Source organism: Talpa europaea (genome assembly GCF_964194135.1).
Source record: "Talpa europaea genome assembly, chromosome: 15".
NCBI lineage: Eukaryota > Metazoa > Chordata > Mammalia > Eulipotyphla > Talpidae > Talpa > Talpa europaea.
In genome coordinates, this window is record NC_140083.1 from 16,485,938 (window position 1) to 16,506,254 (window position 20,317).

The 20,317-nt window shown below is 35.4% G+C and overlaps 1 protein-coding gene across 1 annotated transcript in view; it reads left to right on the top strand.

Annotated features, from left to right (window-relative positions):
- CDK17 (cyclin dependent kinase 17) overlaps positions 1 to 20,317 on the top strand; it is a gene marked incomplete at its 3' end in the record, with an annotated part of 84,773 nt that overhangs the window by 38,477 nt on the left and 25,979 nt on the right. The window contains exons 2-4 of the mRNA XM_084255093.1: positions 10,415 to 10,561; positions 16,536 to 16,700; positions 19,567 to 19,700. Of these exons, the coding sequence (XP_084111219.1) occupies positions 10,444 to 10,561; positions 16,536 to 16,700; positions 19,567 to 19,700 (417 nt within the window). The 5' untranslated portion in view covers positions 10,415 to 10,443. The remainder of the gene's footprint in view (positions 1 to 10,414; positions 10,562 to 16,535; positions 16,701 to 19,566; positions 19,701 to 20,317) is intronic.

Below are 20,317 nucleotides of genomic sequence, written 5' to 3' on the forward strand. Positions count from 1 at the left end.
GGTGATTATGAATAGTAGAAAATCCTTGGTAGTTTTTTTTTTTTTTCTGGTTTTATGTTGAGCATTCATTCATACTGTTAAAGGAGAAGAATCAGTCTAAGATGTGAATGCTTAAAGGATTAACTTATTTAAGTGTTGTGTGAAAACAAAAACTACAATCATGTTTGAAATTTTAATTCAATGCTCTGTCACTGTTTTTGTGCAGTAACTGTTTAATGCAAATAAGATTTATGTCTAGTGAAAAATCTTAGTTTTAAGTGTAAAGTTAGTTCTCATTAAGTATCGTTAGCTTGAGTGTCCTAGAGAGAATTAGATATTTGTTATTTATTGTGGGAAAAATAATAGAAAGTTTATTTAAGGCCACTTAATGAGTTCACTTCATTTACAATAAGTTTAAGCATAGTCTTTGCAGAAAATATTACGATGAAATAAAGTTGTCTTTATTGTGAAATCATATTGTTGTGGAGAGAGGATGTCCTGAATGAACTCCACAAACACAGGTTTTGTGGACTCCACCCCCACTCCAGACCAAAAAGAGCCAAGACACCACGGACTACAAATGTCATGATGTCATCACCTCTGAAGAGAGGATTGCTAGGAACTGAGGGTGAAGTTAAGCAGCCAGGCTTGGTATATAACCAGAAATGTGGCCCTTGGGGGCCCCCTGGTTTTTTGCTGGATTCCAGCATACTATTGGGGTTCTAGCTCAATGGAACTGGTAGGATGCATTCACCAGTATTTCTCTCGCCCCCCTTACCTTCCTCCTCCCTCTTCCTCCCTCCCTCCCTGAGTTATTCATTTCTTCATTCCCCCCCCCCTTTTTGTAAAGAAACCCTTTATTAACTTTTTTTGTGGTGCCTGCAGTTGAGTCTCGTAAGTCGCTTTTAAGTGTGCAGGTGAGGACCCACAGTCAGGCACCCATTTCACATTGGGGTAGTCCTGTAACAGTTTGGCGCCCAACGTAGTTGACCACGTTACAATATTACTCTACTTAAGTTCAGGAAGATTAGCAACAGCAGGGTTATGTGGACTACTACTAGTGTGCATTTCAGTCTTGGATTTTAATCTAAATTTTAAAATGCTCAATTTTTTTGGTATGTAAATTTTGCTTCTGTACCTAAAGAAGACCATTTAGGCATTTTAAAAACTGTTCAGACTTTTTGTCATTTTTTTCTGTAATTATTAATAAAAATTGTTTTTGAGATATTTCAAAGACATAAAGCAGAAAATTGCCATTTTAAGTCCTTTAATATTAAATTTGGATTGTAAGAAGATTTGTGTACTAAGAACTTATTGGGAAGTGCTAAAAAGGCCACCACATGACAACATTTTTATAGGTAAAGACTCAGAGGCTCTGGGTTGGGAATATTCTTAGTGTTAAGACTATTGTCTTTAAATAGTAATGTATATATGTATGTTTTTCCCATTCCCAGGTTAAAAAATTAGTTGGCATTCCAGAATCTGTGCACAAAGGAAGACAAAGGAAGCATGCTCTTAGTGTGAAGTTTCTTTAATAGATTTAGTGTGCATAGAGAGATGAGAAGCAAGGATATTTTTTAATAAAACTGAAAATTATCCATCCTTTCGTGGAGAAATGCTTAAACAGAATTGGACCAAAGCAGGGCGACTGAGGCCTGAAAGTTTGCCACAAGTCTAAGGCACAAGGAAGGGGCTACGCAGATGCCACATCTGAATAGTAGCTGCCATTGTCAGCTTCCCCACGTGTCTCTTCCAAGTATCTCCACATGTCTCTTCTCCATATATCTCCTTCCAACAGTACCAGTGTACAAGTTCAGACCTCAGACACAAGAGAGGCAGATCTGTTTACCATCCATGTTATATAGCAGCTGCTCAGCTCTACCCCGAGTTTCCAGCTCTCCTTCTCAGGAAGACCAGCATATGGCATATTGGGACATGTAGTCCAAGGTGACTGCATTTAAGAGGGGCTGGGAAAATGGCACGCCTCTTGGAAAATGTAACTATAACATGCTCAATAGCCATGTGTGGCAATAGGCTACAGTTTGGGAGAGCTCAACACTGTATTATGACAGGCACTAACTCTCTTTGTATTTGGTTTACATTATAGAATGTTGTGTGAATTAATCTAATTTTTTGGCTAATTTTTTGGTTTTATCCTTTTGTGTCATCTAAAACAATAGACAGTTTGGTCAAAAAACTTTCAAAAATGATGTGTAAGATGAAGTGGTGGTGCCTGAATAGTTGGACAGACATTAGTGACATCTGATTATTACAATGAAAAGTTCACATTAAAATAAGCAAAGGGAAAGGGGTATATAAGGTAGAGTCCAGGAGAAACCAGGTATGAATTTTTAGTTATATTCTGTAGTGAAGTTGCATGAATTTTGTTTCATTCTTCCAGTCATATTTGTTAATTGGAGTAAAAATCTCAATGATAGTTAGACAAAGGTTTATATGAAAATAAAAGATCCAAGCTCAGGAAGCAGTCTAACAAATTTTACTCTGTGAGAACTGTTCCAGCAATCACAGGTTTGCATTCCATTTATATAGGTAGGAACAGTGAGTCATTTAACATTAAAAGTAATTAATTTTAGAGGGGGGTGGAGCTTCTGGTTCTGAGTTGTTTTGACGTAAAGATAATTTTGATTCTGTGACTATGCAGAGGAAGGCAATGCCGGCATTTAATCTCTTCTGTACTAAAGAATGCACTGTAGAGATGCAAAGTCTGGGTACCTGTTGTTTAAATCTTCATTATCAACTCCTTCCTTGTTAGTGGGGGTTAGTGAAAAACTGGCTTCCTCCACAGGTAGTAGATTTTTCCTACCTATTTCACAGATTTCAGTCTATTCAAATGGTTTTGCACCCTCCTTTGCTAGAGCCAGGAAAGGTCATTCCCAAAACATTTTTACAGTATGTTCACACCTTATATGACAACACTGTACAAGGTGTTGCCAACCATGAAAGCTTATGAGTCTTGGTATCTAAGGCTTTTATTGGGGTCAGTTATATAGGCATGGAAGCCATGCCTCTACATGACTGCCTTTAACTACTCAGCTTCCCTTATTTCTCCCCCTCCCCCCAGATACCAAACTAATATAAAGTGTCTCAAAGCCCTAATCATGCAAATTTATGTGTTAACTAAATTATCTGGTAGGGCTCAATGTCTCAGGGATACAAAGAAACTTAAAAGGCAGGATATTCCCAGAGCCTCAAGGGTTACTTCCAGCAGTCTATCACAAGCAGGTCCTTTCTTTGGAATCTAGTCTGAGTCCCCCAAACTTGCAGAGATATGTATTAACCACACAGAATGGTGCTGAAGCCAAAGGATGGTGTCTCTAGTGTAGATTCTTACAGAAATAGATGAAGTTGGCAATTATACGATTAACCTTAAATACCTATTGAATAAAAGCATGGATTACTGTTAATGTTAGGGTAGAGCTATGTAAGGACCGACTATGATAGAAGTTAGTGTTTGGGGTAACCCTATAGTTACAGGTTTCTTAATTCGAATCAACTCTTTATAGAGAGTTTACTGATTGCTTCCTATAAATTCACCTTACTCGATGAAAAACATTTCGCTCCTAATTCACATCTAAACCTCCCTTTTTGCTATGATGGAGCAATTTGTATCAGACTATGGCTTCTGTTGAGAATTACTTGAAAAGCGAGGGAGAAAACATAAACTTGTAGAGCTTCTCAGTCAGTCAATACTGGGGGTGTAAGTGAGGGGAGAAAAAGATTCAGAGAAAATGGAGATAAACATAACATTCTGTGCTAGTTTCCCTCTAGAGGCATTTTCTATCTAAGTTCTTTTGCATAAGGATAAAAAATGAGCAAAATGCTACTGAGGAAGCTGCGTAGAATTTTCAATAGTTTTTGTGGTGGTGGTGGTCTAGGTTTGCAATTGGAATTCACCATAAGTGGAACAAACCATAGGTAGGCCAGTCTTTATAGTATCTGAAACAATTTTCAAACCAGCCCAGTCCCTGATTTTAAGTGAGAGGATCTGCTCCTAGAAAGAAATTAAATTCTCTCTAGGTAAACATAGCATCATTAGAACCTGCTACATGTTTCCATTCAAGCATTCACATACAATATAGAACATTCACTAAAAGATTACTAGAACCAACAGAGAAAAATTAACAATAGATAAAGGATATACAGGTTACCATAAACTGGAGTTCGAAATCCAAAGTTCTAAAACCATAAACAACCTGTTCATGAAAATAGATAACAAGGTGGAAAATTTCTGTTGAGAACTGGATCTGTGGGAAAGAATCAAATAGAAATTATAGAACTGAAAAATTTAGTAACTAAAATTAATAACAATAGATGTGTTTAACTGTAGATTGGACACAGCTGAAGAGAGGATTAGTTAACTGTGGAAGATGATTTAGTAGAAAATATTCCTCAATACAGCTTTGTGTTTTTGGTGTTATAACCAAACTAAGCTTAAAGAACAGGAATTTATTTTTTATTCATTTATTTTATATATTTTTTACATCATTTTTCATTTTTTGCACAGTGTATGCATTTTCATCTTGGTTATAGTCCCCAAGCAATTCCCACCCCCCTTGTTTGGATCCTACTCCCTTCTCCCCCCACCCCCTGTAGTGTGTCTCTGGTTTATAGTTGCTTGTTGATTTTGATTTTTACTTTATTATAATTAGTATTTTTCCAGGTCCCTTATTTAGGTTTTCTAAATTCCTGCTATGAATGAGACCATCCGGTGTTTCTCTTTTCCTTTCTGGCTTATTTCACTGAGCATGATCCCTTCCAGCGCCATCCATGTTGCTGCATGAGTTTATCTTTTTTGAATGCTGAGTAATATTCCATTGTGTATCTGTACCGCATCTTCTTGATCCAGTCATCTATTTTTGGACATTTGGGTTGTTTCCATAGCTTAGCTATTGTAAATAGTGCTGCTATAAACATAGGGGTGCAGGTGCCCTTTTGAATTAATGTTTCCGTGTCCTTTGGGTAAATACTTAGGAGTAGAATTGCTGGATCATATGGAAGCTCCATCTTTAGCAGAATGAGGAATCTCCATGCAGCTCTCTATAGTGGTTGGACTACTTTGCCCTCCCACCAGCAGTGCAGGACAGTACCTTTTTCTCCACATCCTCACCAACATTTGTTGTTGCTAGTTTTTTTAATATGCGCCATTCTCACTGGCATAAGATGGTATCTCATTGTAGTTTTGATTTGCATTTCCCTGATTACAAGTGATATTGAGCATTTTTTCATATGCCTGTTGGCCATTTGCATTTCCTCTTCAGAGAAGTTTCTTTTTAGCTCTTCTGCCAATTTTTTGTCTGGATTATTTACTTTGTTTTTGTTGAGTCTCTTCAGCTCTTTGTAGATTTTTGTGATCAGTCCTTTATCATTAGTGTTGTGTGCAAAAATTTTCTCCCAATCGGTGGGGTCTCTCTTTGTTTTGGTTACTGTCTCTTTTGCTGTACAGAATCTCTTTAATTTGATGTAGTCCCAGCTGTTTATCTTTGCCTTCACTATCACTGCTTTGGTCATTTGTCTTTAAAGATGTTACTGAGGTGTATGTCATGTAGTGTTTCGCTTATATTTCCTTCTATATATTTTATGGTTTCAGGTCTTATATTTAGTTCTTTAATCCATTTTGAGTTGGTTTTTGTGCATGGTGTGAGGTAGTAGTCAAGCTTCATTCTTTTGCCTGTAGCGACCCAGTTTTCCCAGCACCATTTATTGAACAAACTTTCTTTGCTCCATTGCATATTCTTTGCTCCTTTGTCAAAGATTAGTTGACCATAAATCTGGGGGTTTATTTCTGGATTTTCTGTTGGGTTCCATTGGCCCGTGTTTCCTTGTTCCAATACCATGCAGTTTTGGTTATTATTGTAGTATAGCTTCAAATCTGGGCGTGTGATGCCTCCATTCCCTTCTTTTTTTTTTTTTTTCAGGAAAGCTTTGGCTATTTGGGGTTTCTGGTGGCTCCATAGGAATTTCATCAATGTTTGTTATATTTCTCTGAAGAATGTCATTGGAATTTTTATTCAAATAGCATTGAATCTGTAAATTGCTTTTGGTAGGAATGCCATTTTAATAATGTTAATTCTTCCAATCCATGAGCAGGGGATGTCTTTCCATTTCTTTGTGTCTTCTTCTATTTCTTTTAACTGCTTTGTAGTTTTCTTTGTATAGCTCCTTTACCTTTACGTCTTTTGTTAGGTTTATTCCCAAGTATTTGATTTTTTGTTTGTTTGTTTCAATAATAAAAGGGATGGTTTTCTTGATTTATTCTTCAGATTTATTGTTTGTGTATAGGAAGGCTGCTGATTTTTGTATGTTGATTTTGTACCCTGCTACTTTATTAAATTGATTGATTAATTTGATTAGTTTTTCTGTGGAGTTTTTTGGGTTCTCTGTATATTATCGTATCATCTGCAAATAGTGATAGTTTGACTTATTCCTTCCCTTTTTGGATTCTTTGTATGTCTTTCTTTTGTCTTATTGCTTTGGGTAGGACTTCCCGTATTATATTGAAAAGCAGTGGTGAGAGTGGACATCCTCGTCTTGTTCCAGATCTTAATAGAAATGCTTTCAACTTTTCACTATTGAGAACGATGTTGGCTATGGGCTTGTCATATTTGGCCTTTATGATGTTGAGGTATGTTCCTAGTATCCCGAGAACTTCAAGGGCCTTTATCATAAATGGGCGTTGTACTTTGTCAAAAGCTTTCTCAGCATCTTTTGATATTATGATATGGTTTTTATATTTCTTTTTATGTTGGATGACGTTGATTGATTTTCGGATGTTGAACCATCCTCATGTCCCTGGAATAACTTCTACTTGGTTGTGGTGAATTACCTTATGGATACATTGTTGGATTCTGTTAGCTAAAATTTTATTGAGGATTTTTGCATTGGTGTTCATTAGAGAGACTGACCTGTAGTTTTCTTTTTTTGTGTTGTCCTTGATTGATTTTGGTATTAGTGTAATGTTAGCTTCATAGAGTGTGTTTGTTATTATCCCTCCCTTCTCAATTTTTTGAAAGAATTTGTGAAGGATATGCACTAGTTCATTTCTGAATGTTTTGTAGAATTCATTTGTAAATCCATCTGGTCCTGGGCTTTTGTTTTGGAGGAGGGTTTTGATTACCATTTCAATTTCACTGCTTGTAATTGGGCTGTTTAGTTGTTCTATTTCTTCTTTATCTAGATTTGGATGATTGTAAAGTTGTCCATCTCTTCTAGATTGTTGAACTTATTTGCATATAACTGTTAATAGTAGTTTCTCATTATTCTTTTGATTTCTGCTGTGTCTGTTGTGATTTCTCATCTTTCAATTGTGGTCTTTTTTTTATGCTTTCTTCCGTTTTTTCCTATGAGTCTGGCTAGGGATTTGTCTATTTTATTTATTTTTTTGAAGAATCAACTTTTGTTTTCATTGATCTTTTGGATTTTTTTTTTTTTTAGTTTCTATTTCATTTATTTCTGCTTTGATTTTTATTATTTCCTTTCTTCTACTGGTTTTAGGGTTTTTGTTGGTTCTTTTCTAGTTCTTTGAGATGTGAGATTAGGTTGTTTCTTTGAATTCTTTCTTGTTTCTTGATGTGAGCCTCTATTGCTATATATTTTTCTCTTTTAACTGCTTTTGCTGCATCCCATACATTTAGGAAATTGGTGTCCTCATTGTTCAACTCAAAGTATTTTTTAATTTCTTCTTTGATCTCCTCATTAGTCCAGTGGTCTTCCAGTAGTGTGGGTTTCAATTTCCATGAGGTAGGAGGGTTCCTTGCCTTCTTTTTATGGTTTGTTTCTAGTTTGATGCCTTCATGGTCAGAGGACATGTTTGGTATAATTTCAATCTTAGTGTATCTGTTGGTGTTTGTCTTGTATCCCACTGTGTGATTGATCCTGGAGAATGATCTGTGTGCAGTTCAGAAAAATGTGTACTCATATTTTTTTCTGTGTAGTGTTCTATAGATGTCTGTTAAGCCCAAGAGGTCTAGATCCTTATTTAGAGCGTTAGTGTCCTTAATTTTTTTTTTTGTCTCGTTCATCTATCCATTGTTGATGGTGATGTGTTGAAGTGTACCACTACATATGTATTTTCTCTGATGTCTGTTTTCAGAGATGATAATAGTTTTCTGAGATTTTGTTGCTCCTTCATTTGGTGATTATATGTTAATGAGTGTTATGTCTTCTTGATGTCTTCAAGAGTTATGTCCCCTTGATTATAAGGTAGTGGCCGTCTGGGTCTCTTTTTACCTTTTTGAGTTTAAAATCTATTTTTTTTGATATAAGTATAGGTCTTCCTGCTTTCTTTTTTGGTCCATTTGCTTGTGGGATTGTTTTCCATCATTTTACGTTCAGTCTGTTATCTTTTATAGTTAAATGTGTTTCCTAGAGACAACAAAAGGTTGGGTTTTGTTTCTTAATCCAGCCTGCGACTCTGTCTTTTTATTGAGGAGTTTAGTCCTTTTACATTTAGAGTTAATATTGCTACGTTAGCATCTGTATTTGCCATTTTGTTTGTCTTTTCCATGGTTTTATATTTTGTCTTGTTTTGTTCTTATCTCTCTGTATGTTCTGGTTTTAGGACTCCTTGTATTTTTTGGAGTGGGGGTTTAGTCATAATGAAATTCTGGAGTTTCTGTTTGTCTGGGAAGGTCCTTATTCTTTCTTCATAGAGGAATGAAAGCTTTGTGGGGTAAAGTATTCTTGGTTGGCATTTGTTGTCTTAGAGTTCGCTGACTATATCCCTCCACTCTCTCCTTGCACATAGTGTTTCTTTGGAGAAGTCTGATGTCAGTCCGGTGGTTTTCCTTTGTATGTTATCTGTTTCTTCTCTCTTGTCAGCTTTATTAATTTTTCCTTGTCTTGGATTCTTGGAAGCTTTACTCTTATAAGTCTTGCTGTATTTTTCCTTTCATCATGGAAGTTTGGTGGTGGTCTTGCTTCTTGTATGTCTATTTTCAGCTCCTTATTCATGCTTAGGAAGTTCTCTTCGATTATCTCCTTGAATATTTTCTCTGTTCCTATGTCTCCTCTCCTTCTGGGATCCCTATAACTCATATTTCCTTTACTCATGGAGACAGATAGTTCCCAAAGTCTTTCTTCATGCTTTTTCCTTTGTACTTCTTTTTTCTTTTCTGTTTTGGTTCTTTTTATTTCTGTGTCTTTGAGAGTACTTATTTGTTTTTCCATTTCATCTATTCTGCTTTCATTGCTTTTCCCAGAGTTCTTCAGCTCCTCCATTAATCCTTTGGTCTCCTGCATTTCTTTCACTTCCCTGTTTAGGGACTCAATCTCATTCTTCCGATAGTTCATTATTTTCCCCTTATTTTGACTTCTTTCAGTTTTTTAATCATGGCAATTTTAAATTCTCTATCGGGAAGGCTCAAAAGTTCTTCCAAGTCACTGTTGTTGCATTCTGGTGGTTGATTTTCTTTTTGTGGTATATCCTTTCCCTGAGGTCTTGCTTGCTTGTAGTTTTTCTTCGCCCTGCTGGTTGTTTTCTTATTTGTCCTGTGTGTTGGGACACTGTGTCACTGGTACTGGCCAGCATCTCTTTGGTGAGCTCCTTCTGGGATGTCGGAAGCTCTGACTGTGGGAACAGTCAGAGGTCGGACATGAAGCTCTCTGGCTTAAAGATGGCATGTCTGGGAGGCACTCCCCTGTGCCCTTGGTATGCCCCAGCGGGGTCTGGATCCCCCTCTGGGCTCCATCTGGTGGCCTGTTGCAGGGCCTGGCTTTTGTGGGGGTTTCAGCTCACCTCTGACTGTGGGGACAGCCCTTTCTCAGTTCCACACAGTTTTGGTGAGGTCTGGAGGTGAAGCTCCCTGTCTTAAATATGGCATGCCTGGTTTTTGATTACTCAGTGAGGATCATTCACCTCAAGTGATGGGGAGGGGAGCACTTCAAGCTGGGTGCTGGGTCTGCCCCATAGAACAGGAATTTCAAAGAAAATTTCCATTGGAGCTATTTAATAAAGTTTCAAACACCATTCTTTTATTCTCTCTTCCCCTTCACCTGTCTGGCCCCACTCCCCTGGTCGAATCTAAAGGTATCATTAGGTGGTTTCAGTGTGATGATAGATGTTTTTAATGAAACTTACAGATCAAAATAGTGTTGATATTTTCACTATATTTTGTCTTTTTAAAGTTTTTTTTGGTTTTTTTTGGAAAATTTTCAATTCTTAATTCAGTTGTATAAAGTCTCAATCTTTCATTCTGTAGAATTTCTGCTTTTCTGATGGTATTATATAAGTATAGCATTAATCTGAAAGAGTGGATCTTTTAAAGGACGGGGTGAGATTTTGTGGTATTTGGAGGAAGTTGAGAATTCCTCATTCTTATTTTAAAGATTCCTAGTAAACCCAGGGCAACATTTTTCTTGAGTGGTAATTCATAGCTTTAATTTTGTATTCATTGTGTTCTGTTTTTTTTTCCCCTAGGATTTTTCAAGTCACATTCAATTGATAGGATGAAAAAATTTAAGAGAAGGTTATCCCTCACGCTTCGAGGAAGCCAGACCATTGATGAATCATTGTCTGAATTGGCTGAACAAATGACTATTGAAGAAAACAGCAGCAAGGATAACGGTAAATATTTGGGGGATGGGCAAGGGAGGACAAATGCTTCCTCCTTTTAATTACTTCATAAATAGAATATAAGTTTACTTTCCCGGTTAGTTTGGAATAACATCCTTTTGCTTATTTCACCATCTGATTTCCTAGTTACCAGGAAACAGAAGGCATAATAACTTTTGCTTGATTTCTTACTGGACTGTAACTCTTACTCCACAGTGTTACTCTACCTGCTCTCTAACCCTGAGGAATTCTGTCCCATTTATCTTTCCATTTTTTTATTGGTTCTTAAATAATACCACCTTTTATACTATTATTCTAGTTGTTAAGTAACTATTTTTAAATTAATATTTAAATATTTTTGTTATTCTTATAACCTAAGTTATAGTAAGTTTGAAATTCTTGTTTTCGGCTTCATAATTTTATAGCATGTGTACTGATTGACAACCATGTAGATGACAAAGTTTGTTACATAAGGGAATTTTACTTTTTTTTTTATACTTACAGCAATATCTATCAGTGGTACTGAAAGATAGTAGTTAGGGGTATAATGCGTAATACATTGGACACTATGTAAAGTAGCAGTTTTTCACTATGTAAAGTAGTAGTTCACAGACCCGTAATAGAAAAGAAAAAGTTTTTTTTATATTAGATGAATGCAAACTCCAGATGAAATAAACAAAGCTACATATTCAAAACTGAAATAGCCCTACGGATGTCATGATACTAAAGGAAGGGGCTAACTGGATGGCTGCAGGTGTATCATCATGTGCAGACTGTGTGAGAAACCTTCCTTGCCTCTGCCTAATTCTGCTGTTAGAGATTTGTATCCGTGGGTGAAAGCATGAATATTCCACCCTTTCCAACTGAATGCAAATGTCCTTCTTGTAAGAGGGAAAGGAATAATCGCAATTTAAAAGTCATGCATTGGAGTTTGGGATACATTAACATTTATATATTTATTACTTTCCTGGCTTTATGTAAGTAATTTTTTTACATAATTATGTTACTTGGGCTTTGGTTTCTTTATCTCTTTTCCTCAGAAGAGTCTTAGTTACCCAAGGTTGACTGATTTGTTGTGAAAGGGGAGAGAGGACATAGATAAGTTGAGTTAAAAATTTAAAGTGATTTAGATATAATTTACTTATTTTATTTAGGAGGGAAACATTTTTGCCTTTGCATCAGATCTCAAAGATGGTTTTAGAATGTCTTTTATTCCTTTAGCTAGGAGTAAAATCCTTAAAATTCTCTCTCTGACCCCCTTTGAATTCTGGGTATTATTTAAATCCTGTGTATTGGCTCTTGTGATCAGAGAGTCTTGCCAGCATATTTGCCAGTGATGTTCAGGAGTAAAATAATCACAGTATACATGTTGCTGAATGGTTTCTGGGACGCATTCTTAAGGGGTATTTGGCTACAAGACAAACCTCTTCTTGTGAGTCAAAGAAATGTACATATTTTTTTGAGAACTCATTAATAGATTAATTCATATTTTCTGGAATATTTTGGTGTTATTTCTTAAAAACATGTTTAATTTATAACAAATGGGTAAATGTTAAAAATATTTTTTAAGTTGTACATCATTTGCTTTATTAAAATTTCTCATTAATAGGCACTGAGGAAGAGAAAACAGGAGCTCTATTGAATAGTTTCTTTTTAACATGAGATACTTGAGAAATAATACTTGCATATGTCATAATTGATTGACATTGATTCCTCTTATGTTGTAAAGATTGCTGGTAACATAGACTATCTGATTTATAATCTGCTTTTCTTTATCCCTTATGTGTAATAGCACATAGATTTTACCAGTGGCTTTGGCAAAGGTTCGATATCTTTTGAATATCCATTAGTGCCTGGTAGCTGGTCTCAACACATTTTTTCTCTAATGAGTTTATCATAGAGCATAAAAGCTCTTAAAATAGGTGATACACAAAGTCTACATCTGAGTATCCGTTAATGAATGAGATGTGATAGATTAGACACTTTTAAAATTGCCTTCTCACATACACCGTTACCAGTTTTTAAATCAGGTGGTCTTTGTCTAACAGCCATATAGTGGCAATGTTAGTGTAAGAAGGATGAAGAATTTAGTTTATAATTTCTCTAAATAAATTCAACTTAGTTTCTGTAAAGTTGAACTTACGATACGACCCAGCAATTCTATTCCTAGGAATTTCCTTTAAAGAATAGAAACAAGTATGCAAACAAAGTTTCATACGCGAATGTTTATATTCACAGCACTGTTTACAATGGCTCAAAGGTGGAAGCAGCCCAAAAGTCCATTAACAGATGAGTGCATTAGTCAACTGTGGCATATTCCAAGAGTGGAGTATTACTCAACCATAAAAAGGAATGGACTACTATATACTACAATGTGAATGAACCTCAAAAACTGAAAAAAGCCTGACCCAAAGTTTTCATATTTTATAATTAATTAGGTCAATTCATAGAAACCAAAAGCAGGTATTCAGAAAAGAGGATGATGGGGAATGACTGCTTGATGGGCGCAGGGTCTTCTTTGGAAATGATGACAGTATTTTGGCACCAGAGAGAAGTGATGGTTGCCCATCATTGTAAGAGGACAAAATGCCACTGATTTATACACTTTAAAATGGTTAATTATGTTATGCACATTGTATCTCAATACAAATGCTTAGATTATCTGAGAAATATTTTTTCTTGTAGATTCTCTGTTTGATAAAATCTTAGTGCTATTTTAGGAATATCGCAGTTATAATATTTCAGGGTTTTGTCTTTAATGTAGTTATTATTTTTTGTAATAAGAAAATTTACTGGAATAATTAAATTTTATTTAATTTTATAATTAATTTTAAATATGAGGAAAAGGTAGATCATAACTATACTATAGAAAGTCCGGAATAGGGCCTCCCCTGGTGGCGCAGTGGTTGAGCGCTGGGCTGCGAAGCTGCCCGCAGCCTCTGCAGCGCCAGTTTGATCCCCGGCTGCCAGGCAAGGGTCCCACATGGTGCGGCAGACCTTTCCTGTCTTGCCCGCTGCACCCCTCAGCAGTGTTTTTCGGTCTATCTACCTGTTCTGTTCCCCGCTCTGGCTCTGGTGAATTCTCTCACCCTCCCGCACTTCTGACTGTACCCAGTGCTTGTATAAATAAATCTTTAAAAAAAAAAAAAAAGGAAAGAAAGACAGTCCGGAATAATGTTTTGTTACAGTACTTGTGACTTACAGGTAAATTTAATGAAGTTCTTTTGACATAACTGAAATTTTTTTAAAAAAAAAAAGAACCGTCTTCATGTTCCCAAGGAGTGTAATTAAACGAATTTAACAGGATGTTAATTCTCATGATAATCACAAAGGCAAAGATTGAAGTAGCCTAGTTTTCTAGATACTCTAAAATCTGCTGCACTGGGACATGTCTTTTAGAGTCAGTAAGCCTGATTTTATGGATATTGGCAGCCTTTGCCTTACTTGCAGTCCTCTTCTTTTCACCTGTGGATTTGATACATGGTTAGCAGGGAAGGTTAGTTTTTGACAATAGTGGGTGATACATGGAGTTGAAAGTAGTGCGGACTCCTACACATTGCACAAGGTCTATGAGAAGGTGAAATTGAAAGCAGACTTCATTGGGTGCATGTAGGGTGTGGGATAGGATCAAGCTAATATACCTGATTAACAGGGTTAGGAACAGGAATGAGTAAGGCTGTGGAATAGAGCAAGAAATTTCATGTTTCTGATCATAATAGTTTACTTAATCAGAAGGTCTAGATAAATAAGATGCCAAATAAATTTCCCAATGGAATCAAAATTGCCATGTTACGGTATTAAAAACCATTTGTAAACTTTATTTGGAACAAATTCATAACATAAGAAAGATCACTGCAGTTTTTCATATAGATTTCTACTATCTGAAAAAATTGCAACAAAATGTATATAACCTATAATTTACTATTTTAAGCATTTGAAGTATATGCTTTTAGTGTCATTGAATATGCTCACTTTGTAGTTGGAGCATCACCATCATTCATCACCAGAGCTTTTTCATCATTCTAAATTGAAACTTTACACCTATTAAACAATAACTCCTAATTCTCCCTTCTCTATAGCCCTTGGTAACCACCATTCGTTCCATTGCCCCAAGGAGGGTCCCTTTCAGGAAGTTTGTGTTTTAACAAGTCCTTGTGAAGATTCTGAAACATGCTAAACTTTAAGGACCACTTCTCTACCAAGTCAAGTTGCCATGTGTTGACTTTTGCAGTAGCTTTTCCCTCTGTCCAGAATCTCTTCTAATATACCACACAACCATCTTCCCATGACTGACTCCTTTTTGCATTTAAATCTGTTAAAAAATATCTCTGCACAGAAAATTTTTCCTCGGTACCCAATGTAAAATAGTTCATCATTACAGAAAATGAAATATTATAACTTAGAATTTTTCTTGTTTGTTCTAGCATGTGTCCCACAGTGTTTCTAACTATTTAATTTAAACATTTGTATAGGATACCCTCTCACCATTCATTATTAAATCACTGATTATTTTATAAGACTTAAAATCCCCAGGTCCTTGATTAGCTAACTATTGCCAAAGACCATATATGTTCAGCGTACTTTGGGCAGGTATTTTCCACTACTAGTTAGGTACTGCCCCCCTACCCCAATCTGCTGCAGATTAGATGATTTGGGCCTAATGTGAGCCTCAAGGACTCTTGCCCCATCTTTTCTCTTTCCTTTTAGGCTGTCATCATCACTAGAGGCGCAGGCTACTTGGCCTTCTTGGCTCATTTTTCCTAAGCCCATACATTGGTTGTCTTCTGTAGATCTGAGCAACCCACTCTTGCCAACTTTTTTTGGTGTCTGGTAAATCTTTATAGGTAGGAAAATACCCTCATTAGGAGGTATACTTTTGATTATCCTGCTACCAAAGAAGGTTTGGCTCCTTTTGAGAGGAGAAGATACTCAAAGATACCCAATTTCTTTTAAAATTCCTTGACTACTACCAATATAAAATATAATTTTATTTTTTAAATTTTTTTAAAAAGATTTATTTATTTATACATGCATGAGCTGAGGTATAGGCCAGAGGTGTAGGGGATGAGAGCATTCGCCAGATAGAGAGTGGGAAACAGAACAGGCATATTGACCCAAGTACACTGCTGAGGGGAGCAGCGGGCGAGTCAGGAGAGGTCTGCTGCGCCATGTGGGTTACTCCCTGGCCTGCCGGGGATCGAACTCATCCTGCAGAGGCTGCGATCAGCTTCATAAGCTGAGTCTTAACTCCTTGCACCACCAGGGAGGCCCTAAAATACAATTTTAATACAGAGGACTAATTATGTGTCACAGAAAACTTCATCATGTCCTTAACCTGCTCTTTAGAAGTAGAAAGGAATCATAGGATTCCCTGTAAACATTACAAAACAGGATTTTCTTCATGTATAATTAAATGCCTTTTAAGTATTTTTAAAATGTTTCTGCTTGGATATAGATCTAGGATTATTTTTAAAACTATGAAAAATTTGGGGCAATAGATTCTAAAAATTCTATATTGATCTATACTGAAGTTCTGTTACTTATTCACTGACATATCTTTTTGAATGTTTACCAAATCGGAATGTAAGTTTCTTCGGACCAGGACTATGTCTTTTATATTCTACAGCATGCCTAGTCAGCACAGTTAATAAATGTAAGAGTAGTAGGGAAAAAATCAGGATATATTAAAATAAGCAAATAGATCAAAAATCTATGGGGTATTTTGTGATAGTAACCAATTTTGATTATGTAAGAAGTGGATAATTAGTTTCTAGACCAACTTCAAATATTAAAATGTTTTCTGTAATTTTTCATAAATTATTTTAATCCAATACTTTGCAGAGATAGTCAAAGAAATGATATTAAATGATATTAAATGTAGATCTCTATTGTAACCTTTTGTTTTGTTTCCTATTTCATTTTCTCAACCCTTTTCATGTGCTCCTGGATCTTGGGCTGTTAATGGAATGATTTTTGGATACCACAGAGCCTATTGTGAAGAATGGCAGGCCTCCAACCTCTCACAGTATGCATTCCTTCCTCCATCAGTACACAGGGTCCTTCAAGAAGCCCCCATTACGGAGACCACACAGCGTTATTGGAGGAAGCCTTGGCTCCTTCATGGCAATGCCCAGAAATGGAAGCAGATTAGGTAATTTAATTGCCTACTTTTTAAAACACTGTCTGATTATAGGTCATGTACATAGCTAAGTTTTAGTTACAAACAGCTAAAGAAGCAGATCTTTATTACCCAGTTTTTCTTATAATTCAGTTGCGGAAAGATAGAAGATTTTAGAGAGGTAGTGCAGTAGTGCTGACACTACAGAATAGTAACATTTGAAAACCTATTCAGCAAGAAAAAAACAAAACCGTTAAGAGATGGATGCAAGATTTGAAGATGAATGGCAGGTTGAAATGGTGCTTAATGTAGGGTCATACCTTTCTAACTCCAGATTATTACCAGATGCAATAATCCGTATGTATGATTATCACCTGAGTTATGTCACTGTCCTTTTAAATATCTAGGAAAACTATATATCTGCAAGGTTCTGTTTATTTCTGGCCTTTTTGGATGATACCTAATTTATCATGTTTTTGATTTTTAAAATCAATTTACGTATATTTTGTGGTCTCATGACTATTCAGATCATTGGCGTATTTGTTGAGCACTTCGTTGTACCTTCTTAAAATCCACCTTCCACTGTAATTTGAATAATGCTTTTGCACCCAACATATTTTTGGCAATGAAATTATATTTACTGAAGTTTTTGAGAGTTTTATTTTGTCGCTTGCTTTATCTGCTTACTCTTGCCATGATATAGTATCTCCTTGTGTGTCGTGTTAACTTTGGGGGAGTATGAGTTTATCTACAATGGGAACTAACCCTTTACTATTACTTAGGCTTTTAGAGTTATTTATTTCTAATGTACATATATAGTCAAAATATTATATAACGGTGTGCGCATTTCTTTCCAGCTTTGTGTTCAGTGATAACTTATTGGTAACTTGAAGTTAGTCATTGGAGCAAGCTCCTTAACCCACAGAAATTGGAAAGTGCTCAGATCAGGGCTTGATTTATTATTGTTGACTGCCTGGACCAGAGATTTTAGCAAACTTTTTCTAAGGACAGATAATACTACTTCAAGTTTTGTAGGCCACATAAGATTTATGTTGCATATTCTTCTAAAAATAACCCCATAAGATATAAAAACTGTTTTAAACTCAGGGACCATGCAAAAACAAATCACATTTGCAGACTCTTGGTATAAATTTAGGAAGTGACGTTGAAAATGTTAATTCAGATTAAATTTAAGTATATCAGTTCTGTAGCTGTCATATTGTGAGTGACCAAAAATTGATCCATTTGAGAAGTAAATTTTGTTCTAGCCCTCAAAAACTGTTACCTAATTCAGCAAAGAAATTGTTCGCAACCATGATAAATAAGTGAAGCGTTGACAGAAACCTTCATTCATTGTTTCACTTTTGTCTTATTAGCAAAAATGGAAGAACCAACATTCATGTTGGAACTACCCATATTTGTTAAGGGCATGAGAAATGTCTTGGTTGAATCATATGGTACTCAAATATTTTAGAGGTTTATATGCTCCTTTGTAGTCATTATGGACTAGAGCAGATTTCTTTTAAGTGTGCCCTTTACTGAAGATGTTACACTTTGAGATTCTCATGCCTTTCTACGAGAAGCTTTTGCAACTCGGACACTTGAGGCATCACTTTTTTTTTTTTTTTTGGTGAGGCTTCATCTTTTATTCCAGTGTGGCAGCTAAATTCAAGTACATTCTTACCCAGATCAGCAGTCCCTCCCCAAAAAGTGATAGTAAATGTTTATATGTTTATCAGCTTTGGATTTTAGTTTTCTCTTTGTCTTTGTTTCCTGGGTATTGTGCATACATTCTTGCAACCTCAGCTATAGATTTTAAAGTATTGTATTTTCAGAGGTAGAAGGAGCGTCAGATTTTGCTAGAATTGGAAAGCTTAGTTAAACAGAAAGCATATCTTTGACATTTTTACAGTGTGACAGAAAATAATAGCCTCTGATAGATACTATCAGATTAAGAATCAATCACTAATACATTGACTTTTGCTGCCAAGTTAATTTTTTGTTCAAATGGTAGTATAAAATTTCTTCAGAAATCTCTAAGTGTGTTCTTAAATTACATATTGATCTATTAAAAAACCATTACAGTTTGTAACTGATTGAGTCTATTTATATTTCATATAACATTTCATTTGGGAGAAAGGTCCAATTATCTAGTGCAGTCTTTGATTTTTAGTTACTATTCAGATCATTGGTGTATTTGTTGAGCACTTTGTTGGATCTACTTATAACCCACCTTCCAGTGTAATTTGAGTAAGTTTTTGCGCCCAACATATTTTTGGCAATCATAAACTTGTTTTTGTAGTTCTAGTACAAAATAAATATTCAATGAATAACTTGAACTGTTTTATATTTAACACTGGACTGGGGTTGGGAGAAGCTGTCTTACCAGGTTTTTTTTGTAAAGCTTTTAAAAACAATATTCAAAGAATTAGCTTATTTGGTTATAGACCCAATAGCACATTATTTAGTGAAAGGAATACTAAACTAAATAGAAGGCAAAAACCCAGGTTTCTATTTTAGCTCTGCCTGTAAACTGTGTGACCATTGGAAATCATTTAATCTTTCAAGGTCTTAGTTCCCAGCTCTGGAAAAGGAGAGAAATGGCTAAATGATCCTCTAGTGTTATTTCCAGTCTGTAATTTATTGTTCAACTCTTGATAATTACTTGATTGTTATTTTCATAGTCTGAGAGTATAAAAAGATTTCTTACTAATCTTCTAAGACCACTTTATGTTTTGATCCATTAACTGCATACTTACAACACCCAGAATGTAAAAACCTTTTTATGCTATGACTTACGTGTTTGTTGGCTATCTACCTATTACCTGTAGTGATAAAAGATTGTGTGATGTAGCTGAGTGTAAGTAGGGTAAGATAGATGTTTCATTTTCTTATACAGATATTGTTCATGAAAATTTAAAAATGGGATCAGATGGTGAGAGTGACCAAGCTTCTGGGACATCATCTGATGAAGTCCAGTCACCTACTGGTGTTTGTCTTAGAAATCGTATACATAGACGGATATCAATGGAGGTAACCATTTAAATATGAATATTCTGTGTGTCTGTATTTGTGCATATAAATGCACACACATGTAAAACAGTGCCTTTTTGAAAATTTTCACAAAGGCATAAGATACTTGTAAGAAAGTTGTTTTCTTCGCATTATTGAAGAGAAGTCTTGTGAATATTTCCTCTTTTCCAATTATTTGCTATCCTAAGGCAAATATACATTATATTTAACATTCTGCAAAACACTATGTGGGTTCTCTGTAAGTGAAATGTGAATTTTCAAAAATTCTGGAAATCTAGAATGATAAATTAGCAAAATTTTCTTTTTAGAAAATAAGATTATTTTAAGATTCCTCTGGATACTTTATTTTGTGAAAAATATATACTTTATATTGTAAATATGGGAACACTTCCTTTATAGTTCATCATACCTACTTATCTCTATAACACATTCAAGTTATGTCTTCATGTAGAAGAATGAACTTGTTTGATTTTCTTTGTCAGTGTTATGCATAACATCAAGGACACAGGTTAATTGTGAATGTCATTTTAGTGTATTCTATAGAATCAAAATTTTCAGGAAAAAACAATATATTTTGAAACAAGAGAATTCCATGTCTAATTTAAGATGAAATGTTG